The sequence below is a fragment of the Lithobates pipiens genome, unplaced genomic scaffold (assembly GCF_037356315.1).
Source record: "Lithobates pipiens isolate NorthernLeopardFrog02 unplaced genomic scaffold, aLitPip1_a1.2 Scaffold_8, whole genome shotgun sequence".
Classification (NCBI taxonomy): domain Eukaryota; kingdom Metazoa; phylum Chordata; class Amphibia; order Anura; family Ranidae; genus Lithobates; species Lithobates pipiens.
The window spans coordinates 25,786,729-25,798,798 of record NW_027507903.1 but is presented as its reverse complement, the minus strand read 5'-3'; the positions used below and the strand labels follow the sequence as shown (position 1 = coordinate 25,798,798).

General features: G+C 43.2%; 1 protein-coding gene across 3 annotated transcripts in view; it reads left to right on the top strand.

The window, feature by feature from the left end:
• Window positions 1-12,070, top strand: part of MCTP2 (multiple C2 and transmembrane domain containing 2) — a 363,628-nt gene that overhangs the window by 172,894 nt on the left and 178,664 nt on the right. For all 3 annotated transcript variants that reach the window (XM_077469064.1, XM_077469061.1, XM_077469062.1), the window contains exon 5: window positions 7,597-7,739. In XM_077469064.1, coding sequence (XP_077325190.1) covers window positions 7,597-7,739 — 143 coding nt within the window. The remainder of the gene's footprint in view (window positions 1-7,596; window positions 7,740-12,070) is intronic.

Here is a 12,070-nt window from a genome sequence, read left to right as displayed (position 1 = left end):
CATTGGTTCTGACCTCTATGACCCTTGCAATAGGGCAGCATACACAGAGTTCAGCCTTATGAGCTCCTATCTGACTTGTCTGTCTAACAATTGTAGAGCTTTCATTTATATACCCTTTTTACAAGCCTTATCTTAACCATCTCTCCTACATGTGATTGGTCGCTAAGATCTACGTCAATGTAACTAACCATAAATCTGATACCTGTTTTTATAACCAGATAAATGTGATTATTCCCCGAGTTCCTATATGTTCATTAACCACTTTCAGACCGGACCATTTTGCTGGTAAATGACCAGAGGTCTTTTCACAATTTGGCACTGCGCTGCTTTAACTGGTAATTGCGCAGTCATGCAATGTTGTACCCAAACAAAATTTGCGTCCTTTTCTTCCCACAAATAGAGCTTTCTTTTGATGGTATTTGATTGCCTCTGCGATTTTTATTTTTTGCGATATAAATGGAAAAAGACCGCAAATTTTGAAAAAAAAATGATATTTTCTACTTTTTGTTATTAGAGAAATCCAATAAACTCAATTTTAGTCATACATTTACCGTATATACTCGAGTATAAGCCGAGATTTTCAGCCTCTTTTTTGAGGCTGAAAGTGCCCCCCTCGGCTTATACTCGAGTCATCGCTGTCTGCCCGCTCGATCAGCGTGTCGAGCAGACAGACAGCGGCCATTCTATTCAAAAGCCGCGCCTCCGGCTCCGCCTTCGCCTGTGATAGGCGGAACACTGAATTTCCCAGCAGCCTGTGTTCCGCCTATCACGGACATCGTATCATCCTCGTACTACGGACGAGGATGATACGACGTCTGTGATAGGCGGAACACAGGCTGCTGGGAAATTCAGTGTTCCGCCTATCACAGGCGAAGGCGGCGGCGCAGCTTTTGAATTTTACAATGGCCGCCGACGAAGAGGGCACGGGACGGAGGCAAGGCAAGGCACGGCACGGCACGGGACGGGGGCAAGGCAAGGCACGACACGGGACGGATGCAAGGCACGGCACGGGACGGAGGCAAGGAGGCAAGGCACGGGACGGAGGCTCGGGACAAAGGTAGGCTGGACACACACACACACACACACACACACACACACACACACACACACACACACACACACACACACACACACACACACACACACACACACACACACACACACGGATGGATGGAGACACACACACACAGGGATGGATGGATGGAGACACACACACACAGGGATGGATGGATGGATGGATGGAGACACACACACACAGGGATGGATGGATGGATGGACACACACACACACAGGGATGGATGGACGGACACACAGGGATGGACGGACACACAGGGATGGACGGACACACAGGGATGGACGGACACACAGGGATGGACGGACACACACACAGGGATGGACAGGCATGTCTCACCCTCGGCTTATACACGAGTCAATAAGTTTGCCAGTTTTTTTGGGGGTAAATTGGGGGCCTCGGCTTATATTCGGGTCGGCCTATACTCGAGTATATACGGTAGGCCAAAATGTATTCAGCCACATGTCTTTGGTAAAAAAAAAGTCAATAACTGTATATTTATTGGTTTGCGCAAAAGTTGTCACATCTACAAACTAAGGTACGTTTTTTGGAATTTACGCAGCTTTTAGTTTACAACTCTCATTTCTTGAGGTGCTAAAATGGCAGGGCAGTACAAACCCCCCCCCAAATGACCCCATTTTGGAAAGTAGACCCCCTAAGGAAATTGATAAGTGGCATGTTGAGCCCATTGAATATTTTATTTTTTTGCCTCAAGCGATTGAATAATGACAAAAAAAAAAAAATTTTTTTTTTTTACACAAAGTTGTCACTAAATGATATATTGCTCACACATGCTATGGGCATATGTGAAATGACACCCCAAAATAAATTCTGCTGCTTCTCCTGAGTACGGGGATACCACACGTGTGGGATTTTTTGGGAGCCTAGCCGCGTACGGGGCCCCGAAAGCCAAGAACCGCCTTCAGGTTTTCTAAGGGCGTAAATATTTGACTTCACTCCTCACTACCTATTACAGTTTTGAAGGCCATAAAATGCCAAGATGGCACAAAGCCCCCACAAATGACCCCATTTTAGAAAGTAGACACCCCAAGCTATTTGCTGAGAGGCATGTTGAGTCCATGGAATATTTTATATTTTGCCACAAGTTGCGGGAAAATTACAAACTTTTTTTTTTATTTATTTTTTTCACAAAGTTGTCACTAAATGATATATTGCTCACACATGCCATGGGCATATGTGAAATGACACCCCAAAATAAATTCTGCTGCTTCTCCTGAGTACGGGGATACCACATATGTGGGACTTTTTGGGAGCCTAGCCGCATACGGGGCCCCGAAAACCAAGCACCGCCTTCAGGCTTTCTAAGGGCGTTACAGTTTTGAAGGCCATAAAATGCCAAGATGGCACAAACCCCCCCCAAATGACCCCATTTTGGAAAGTAGACACCCCTAAATTTAGGGGTACACTAGTGAGACTAGGTAATAAATGGCGGGTGCCCTGAAACTATAAAAAAATAACTAACCAACCAGCGTCACCTGTAACCGTTATATGGTGATCACTGGTGAAAGGCTTAACTAGGGGGCAATCAGGGGGCTTTATGCGGTAGTATATGGGGGTCCCTGGTGCTATAAAAAGCTGCGGCGAACCTAAATACCTACCTGCCTAACTAGCGTCACCTGTGACACTAATACAGCGATCAGAAAAATGATCGCTTATTAGGCTGGGTTCACACTGGAGCGATGCGGGAACGCCACGAATCTGCGGCAGGTTCCCGCATCGCATGCCTCCCGGCGGCAGTTCACACTGCCCTATGCGAACTGCTGGGAGTGTCAGTGAAATGTTAATGACACCCCCAGATCAGTTCGCATATCGCAGTGCGATCTGCAAACTCGGATCGCATGGTGTGAACACCCATGCGATCCGATTCTGCTGCGGACCAAAAAAAGGGTCCCGTGCGAGTTTGCGGCGGGTGCGGCGGGTGCGACACGAATTCAGCCATACTATCTGTATGGCTGAACTCGAATCACACAGAGATCGGATGTGATTTGCACTGCAGTGCGGTGCGAATCACATCCGTTCTCAAACCGCTGCAATGTGAACCCAGCCTTAGTGACACTGGCGACGGGGGGTGATCACGGGGTTAAACCTTTATTGGGGGGTTTAGGGGGGTACATTAGAACTAAAGGGGGCTAACCCTAACTGCCCTAACAGTTATTACAGTCACAAATGACACCAATGCAAAAAATAAAAAAAAATGCAATTGGTGTCACTGTGACTGGGGGGGCAGGGGTAATTGGGGGGGTGATCGGGGGGTAAAGGGGGGGTGTGAGTGTGCCTGGCATGTTCTACTGTATGTGTGGTGTGTTGGTGCAACTCACCGATGCTCTCTCCTCGGTGCCGGAACGAAAAATAGGAGAGAATACATCACTTCCTCTCCTGTGTTTACATTACAGGAGAGGAAGTGATGTCACGAAGGATTTCCATTCGTCGGGAGCGATCGCGAGGGGGTGGCCATGAATGAATGGCCGTCCCCTCGTCCGGGATCGCTCCCGAACGAATGCCGACCGCCGCAGGCACGGGGGGGGGGGCCCGATCGGGCCCCCCACCCGCGGGAAGGCAGGGACTTATATATACGCCCTTATGCCTGCCCGTGCCATTCTGCCGACGTATATCGTCGTGCGGCGGTCGGCAAGTGGTTAAAGTGATTTATAACTGCTTTAATCCAATTAAGAACACCTGTGTAGAGACAGTCTGGCACCCAGCTGTGCTATCAAACTCTCCTCATCTTGATAAGATTTAACTAAATTCAAGAATTACAGATTTATGACTTTTGGGAGAATGAAATTTCAATAACCCCACCAGATGTGTTATATGTCTCACTATATGTATGTATTTTAACAGTTTTAATGAAGGCACAAACAGACCTTTGTTTGACCCTGTCAAACTTAAATAATGCTCTGCACATAACTTTCCCGTATTCCACATAATTCTTTTAATCACCTGTTTTGTTATCTGTTTGAGTTATGTGTTTCAAGGACTTGGGACAGTTCTATATAACTTAAATCTATTATAATGAACTTTCACCCAGTAAACTATCTTATAAAAAGTATGAGAAGCAGAGAGGTCATCTAAAGTTCAGCATTTAAAACTTTCTCTATTTATTCATTAATAATTATTGTTTTACTATTCAACAATAGTATTGATAAGACTGCTACTATATAATAATAATAATAATAATAATAATAATTATATTATCAATAAAACATATGCCAATGAATGTGAATAATATGAAATACATTGGCTAATATGAGATTCTACAACACTATACATGTATTATTTAAAGCGGAGGTCCACCCTAAAGTGGACCTTCCGCTCATTGGATTCCTCCCCCCCCCTCCGGCGCCACAATTGGCACCTTTCAGGGGGGAGGGGGGTGCAGATACCTGTACAGTACAGGTATTCTGCACCCACTTCCGGGATGGCTCTCTGCGGAAAGGGGCGTAGATTACGCCCCTTTCCGAAAGTCCCCTGCTGCCTGCTGGGAAACACAAAGATCCCAGAGGCAGCGGGTCCATCCTTATTGCGCAGCATGACTCGCGCATGCGCAATAGGGAACCGGGAAATGAAGCCGAAAGGCTCCACTTCCTGTTTCACATACCCAAGATGGCGGCGGCAGCACCCGAGAGACGATCGAGAGATCGGCTTCGGGTGCCGACATCGCGGGCGCGCTGGGCGGGTAAGTGTCACTATTTTAAAAGTCAGCAGCTGCAGTATTTGTAGCTGCTGGCTTTAAAAAAAAAAAAAAAAACGCGGGCTCCCGGCGGACTCCCGCTTTAAGAAATACAAGTCTGCTTGCGTAGTGGCAAACAGGACTTGTAGTTCATTCACGGATGTGAAGCCGCTGTAAAGGACCTCTGCACTTTGCCATGGGAGGGGGGGGGGTTCCACTTGGCCCCGTGTTACCTGTTTAACCCTACTCCTAATTAGGAATCTTACATGGTGTGAAACAGGTGTCTCCAAACTTCAGTATGAGGGCCGCATTTGACTTGTTTTGTTCATAGTTCTCATCAGACTCCCCCTTACTTCAGATTCCCCATCCGAGTTCCCCCTTACATCAGACTCCACAGAGTTCTCTTTTACATCATGGTCCACAGATCCACAGAGTTCCCCTTTACATCAAAGTCTGCAGGATTCCCCCATACAGTGCAGACCCTGATGTAAAAGGGAACACTGCAGACTGTGATGTTAAGGGGACCTTTGATGTGAGGGGCCTCTGGTCATCAAAAGCCCCCCTCTTCCTTTCCAAAAGAGTCATGAGAGTTCCCCCTTACACCAGGGTCCCCATAAGAGCCACCCTTACCCTTAGCCTCTGACACAGACCAGCCCCTACTGTTTCTTATCACTTTCTGACCTTATCATTGGGGGAATGAAGATTAAGGAATGCTTCCTCCTGCAACACAGTGGCTTATACTGTGGAGGCTGTTCCACCCCGGATGGGGCTATACCTCTGGTGAGAGCAATAACATAAGCAGTCACCGAGCACTGGGAGCAGCAGTTGAAGTCCCCCCCTCCCCCCCCCTTTTAAAGATGCTCACAGAAGATTTTTTCACTATTTTTTCACAGTTTTTTTCACTGTTTTTTATTACCATTATTTTTTAATCAATTTTTATCACATTTTTTTCCTTTTTAATATTCATTATTAATTTTTATAACTTCCCAGTTTGTTCACCTTCTTCATTTTTCTTTTTATTCCATTTATTCACGGACTATTTGTCACATGGTATTTAATATGTGCACCAATTGATATATGACATGCTAAATGGACAATTGATTGGATATTTATTTTGTAATTGAATCTGTGCATTTAAACACTGGCACATGCTTTTTTTCACTGGCACTTGCACTTTAATATTTTAATTTAGGAATTGCATGTTTATATCTTTTTATAGCTTATTAATATTAAGAAGCATATATATATATATATATATATATATATATATATATATATATTACTAGAGATCACCGTTAGGCATAACACAGATAGTTTTTCATTTTCATCAATATCTTTTTTTTATTTATTTACTTACCAGCACGCTGAAAAATTTATACAAACTATAATTATTTATTTATTTTGAATCTAAAACGGTATAGCACCAAGTCTATTTTCCCTTTTATTTCATTTCATTGTTCCACCCATATTGGGTGGAAATTTAATAGAGGCCGCTCATACCAGAACTATACCAAACTGCTCCATAGCGCGACCTTACCCCCTTTTCTTGCTCCTTCAGTCTAGGCAATGTCACTGACTCAAGCTCTAGGACTGTTTTTAATAATATAAGATACAGCTTCTTAATTATACCTGTATATTGTGACATGTGAGGAATTTATTGGTGCAGATTTGTGATGTTAATGAAAGGTTCACGTTAAATGCTAATAATAGAGATCCTAAGATGCGCTATAGGCAGGATTCTCAGGTTTGTATCTGACTATTAAAGAGGAAGTAAACCCTGATGGGTGTTACTTCCTCTTTGATTCCCTGCAAAGGTAAAGCATAATGGACTAATATACATCGCATAGAAGTCCATTGTGTCACTTACCTGACACAGGAGCCAGTCACCGATGTCCTCTTGTGTATGGAGCCTCCATCTTCTCAGTGGGTCTCCCTGCTCCGGCGCTGTCATTTGACGAAGCCGCGATGACGTCACTCCTGCGCATGTGCACGGGAGCCGCCACTCACATATCGCCGTTGACAGTGCCGCGCGACGCAGACAGCGGTGCCTGTCTTTTTGCAAATATCTCCTAAACCGTGTAGGTTTAGGAGATATTTCTTGGACCTACAGGTAAGCCTTAATCTAGGCTTACCTGTAGGTCAAAGTGGTTTGTAAGGGTTTACAATCACTTTAAGAATGCAATATTCACCATAGCCATTTTTTTCTTTACAGAGTTTTAACTCTCCTAATCATACATTTTTATGTCATGTATGTACATTATGTTTGCACAACATAATTGCACTTTGAATTGTCTCAAGCCTTTGTGTGAAGGATATAATAACCCAGAGCAACCGATTAAATCTCAATCTACTGATGTCAGGGTAGTAAAAAATGTATTTGACCTCATTCACATAGCCGTACTTAAGCATACAACTGTACACGTGAGGGCCGTGTTTTGCATGCACAGGTATTCCATGCATCCCCATTCAGACAGTCCCATTCATGTCAACTGGGACGTGGTGGCTGCACAGTGGGTGTGTGTGCAAGTCCCTGAAGGCAGACAGTATGGTTTTAGGAACAGCACCCACATGGATGTCAAATTAGGAGCAGCAGCCATATCCATGCAGCTATTGCATCCAAATTAACATGAATCGAGCTACATTCATGCACGGAACACCTGTGCAGCTGAAACACAACCCTCACTCAGGTCTACGCCTAAATACACCCATATGAGCAAAGCCTACCAGTTGATGTCTGCATCAGCCAGACAGTAATTGCAACTTTTTATGGGCTTCTTAAATACGCCCGATAATGTACTGATTTGTTCTATTTATCTTGTTCTGTCCTCCACAGGTACCAGCGATCCTTACGTGAAGTTCAAACTAAACAAAAAGACCTTATATAAAAGTAAAGTTGTCTACAAGAACCTGAATCCGATGTGGGATGAAGTTTTCGTATTGCCTATTCAGAATCTTGATCAAAAGCTGCATATTAAGGTGATTTTAATAACTATAGTTGTCCTTATGTAGATCTGTATGTGTGTGTGTGTGTGTGTGTGTGTGTGTATATATATATATATATATATATATATATATATATGTGTGTAAAAATTTATATTGTGTAGTTAGTAAATGTCATGGAAGCAGCTGTGGTTGTCTATTACATATGCATTTTCTATTTCCTGTGTGTGTGTGTGTGTGTGTATGTATGTATGTATATGCATATATATATATATATATATATATATATATTTTTTTTTTTTTTTTTAATGTTGCATTTAAGAATTGCGCAAAATTAGTGACACCTTACTTTTATTTCATTTTAAAATAACTTCTCTATGCCTTTTTAAGGCCCGTACACACAATCAGATTTTCCACTGGGAAATGTTCGATGACAGGCTTTTGGCGGAAAATCTGACTTTGTGTGTGCTATATCGGACAATTATTGTCAGACTTTCCACCAACAAATGTTGGCTAGCAGGTTTTCAAATTTTCCGCCAACAAATGTGTGTTGTTGGATTTTCTGAGCGTGTGTGCACAAGTCCGTCGGACAAAAGTCCAAAGTACAAACACGCATGCTCGGCAGCAAGGACGAGCCAGAAGCGTTCGTAATGGAGAATTAACATTCGTGACGCGGCAAATTCTGAAATCTCGAAATGCAGCGCACAGTTCTCTTCTTCTTTAACCACTTTCAGACCGGACCAATTTGCTGGTCAAAGACCAGACCACTTTTTGCGATTCGGCACTGCGTCGCTTTAACTGACAATTGCGCGGTCGTGCGACGTGGCTCCCAAACAAAATTGACGTCCTTTTTTTCCCACAAATAGAGCTTTCTTTTGGTATTTGATCACCCCTGCAGTTTTTATTTTTTGCGCTATAAACAAAAATAGAGCGACAATTTTGAAAAAAACGCATTATTTTTTACTTTTTGTTATAATAAATATCCCCCAAAAATATATAAAAAAACATTTTTTTCCCTCAGTTTAGGCCGATACGTATTCTTCTACATATTTTTGGTAAAAAAATCGCAATAAGCGATTATTGATTGGTTTGCGCAAAAGTTATAGCGTTTACAAAATAGGGATAGTTTTATAGCATTTTCATTAATAATTTTTTATTATTTTTTTTTACTAGTAATGGCGGCGATCAGCGATTTTTATTGTGACTGCGACATTGTGGGGGACACATCGGACATTTTTGACACATTTTTGGGACCATTGTCATTTATACAGTAATCACTGCTATATAAATGCAGTGATTCCTGTGTAAATGACACTGGCAGTGAAGGGGTTAACCAGTGGGTGGCAGTGTAGGGGTTAAGTGTTCCTAGGGGTGTGTTACTAACTGTGGGGGGTTGGGCTTTCATTTAGTGAACACTGATCTCTGCTCCAATCACATGGAGCAGAGATCAGCATCACTAGTTGCTAGGCAGAATGGAGAAATGCTGTTTACGCGGCATTTCCTCCATTCGGCCGCTCCGTGAGGGATGCCCGCGGCGATCGAGTCCGCGGGTCCCGCGACCAGACTCACGGGGTCCCGACCAGCGCGGGAGCGCGCTGCTGGCGGCGCGCTCCCGATGGCAGGGCGGCATTGAATATTGGACGTACCTGTACGCCAATATGCCTGCCCGTGCCATTCTGTCGACGTACATCGTCGTGCGCTGGTCGGGAAGTGGTTAATGGGATAATAATGAAGCTGCTTTGCTGGTGATACTGATGGAGTTATTGCAAACTAATTTTCAAAGGCTTTTTTTTTTTTTTCTAGTGATATCAAGAATAATAATATTATGCCTTTTTTTTTCATTTGGGCAAGTTGCGACAACTCCATTATCCCGTAGTTTTTACGATCAGATACAAGTATGTTGGTGTCCCTTGTCAATTTTACATTATATTTTTTTAAATGTAACTGCCGACTCCCAAACTGTAATTTGAAGTAAAACACATAACCAAGTATTATTCTACATAATTTTTTTATTGTGCATTAAAAAAAGAAAACAAATAAAATTAGATATGCTATCTGCCAGTAGAACTTAACCATCAAGAGCATTCTATGCATCTGAAAATGTACAAAATCAAATCATTATTCAACCCAAAAAATGTCAAAGCAATAGCCCCAAGGCCTATAATAAATAACACGCTATCTCCTCCGATTCCGCAACATGTCTGGTTGATGAACGGTCGTTCAGAAACTAACTGAAAAGTACGGCTGAACACTCACCAAACGTCTACTAATATGAAATTAGCAGAAGGAGCCCAAAAGGGTGGCTCTAAAGAGTTGAAAAACAACGTAGTACATCACTACGTTCATATTTTTTGGCCAACAATTGTTTGGCCGTGTGTATGCAAGATAAGTTTGGACCAACGCCCCTGCAGACAAAATTCCACGGTTTTGTTGTTGGAAAGTCTGATCGTGTGTACGAGGCATTAGTGTCATTAATAGGACAGATTTGCAAACATAAATGTATACTATAGTTGTTTTTAAACAAGTGTCTAATTAGAAAAGCAGTATTTTTTTCAGATTTGTTAAATTTTATTGGCTATAACCTGGCATAGAATAAAACATTTTTTGCAGGGCATTATCACTAAGAAAAAAAAACTATATGTACTACTTCCTTAAAGCGGAGGTCCACCCTAAAGTGGACCTTCCGCTCATCGGAACCCTCCCCCCCTCCGGTGCCACAATCGGCACCTTTCAGGGGGGAGGGGGGTGCAGTTACCTGGATAATCCAGGTAACTGCACCCACTTCCGGGATAGCTCTCTGCGGAAAGGGGCGTAACTTACGCCCCTTCCCGCAAGTGCCCCGCTGCCTGCTGGGAAACACACAGATCCCAGAGGCAGCGGGGAGCGTCCTTATTGCGCAGCGCGATTCGCGCATGCGCAGTAGGGAACCGGGAAATTAAGCCGAAAGGCTCCATTTCCTGATTCCCATACCCAAGATGGCGGCGGCAGGACCCGACGGGCGACCTAGAGATCGGCTTCGGGTGCCGACATCGCGGGCGCGCTGGACAGGTAAGTGTCACTATTTTAAAAGTCAGCAGCTGCAGTATTTGTAGCTGCTGGCTTTAAAAAAAAAAAAAAAAACGCGGAGTCCCGGTGGACTTTAATTTAAATGCAGCTCAACTTGTAGATACAAATCATGGCTCTTTTAAGTTGGACTCCCCTCACCTAGATCAGTGGTTGTCAACTGCTGAGCTAAAGGGGACCTCAAATATGGCCCATGACATCCACAAAGGGCTGCACATAATCTTTAATACAGTGAGGGGAAAACAGTGATTCCCTGCAAATTTTGTACGTTTGCCCACTGACAAGAAATGATTAGTCTATAATTTTAATGGCAGTTTTTTTTTTTTTTTTTTTTTAACAGTGAGAGGCAGAATATCAAAAAACACTCCTCCTCCAAATCATTCAGATGTTAAATTGCAAACCTCAGACGGGCCTGTACATTTGCTTTCTTGAGCAGGGGGACCTTGCGGGCTCTGCAGGATTTCAGTCCTTCGTGGCGTAGTGTGTTACCAATTGTTTTCTTGGTGACAATGGTCCCAGCTACCTTGAGATCATTGACAAGATTCTCCTGTGTAGTTCTGGGCTGATTCCTCACCATTCTCATGATCATTGAAACTCCACGAGGTGAGATCTTGCATGGAGCCCCAGACTGAAAGAGATTGACAGTTATTTTGTGTTTCTTCCATTTGCGAATAATCGCACCAATTATTGTCACCCTCTCACCAAGCTGCTTGGAGATGGTCTTGTAGCCCATTTCAGCCTTGTGTAGGTCTACAATCTTGTCCCTGACATCCTTGGACAGCTCTTTGTTCTTGGCCATGGTGGAGAGATTGGAATTTGATTGCTTCTGTGGACATGTGTCTTTTATACAGGTAACAAGCTGAAATTAGGAGCACTCCCTTTAAGAGAGTGCTCCTAATCTCAGCTCGTTAACTGTATAGAAGACATTGGGGAGCCAGAAATCTTGCTCATTGATAGGGGATCAAATACTTATTTCACTCCTTTAAAATGCAAATCAATTTATAACTTTTTGCAATGTGTTTTTCTGGATTTGTTTTGGTTCTGTCTCTCATTTTTAAAATAAACCTACCATTAAAATTATAGACTGATCATTTCTTTTGTCAGTGGGAAAACGTACAAAATCAGCAGGGGATAAAACTACTTATTTCCCTCACTGTATACAGTATTTAATGCTTGCGAGGACTGTCGAACTTCAGACCTAATGAGGAAATGAGGGTCAGAGAGTGTGGACACAATACATTGTTGTCTGGGGATATGCTGCAGAAGACAATACAACACTAAGAAGAACATGTTACATGAGGCCA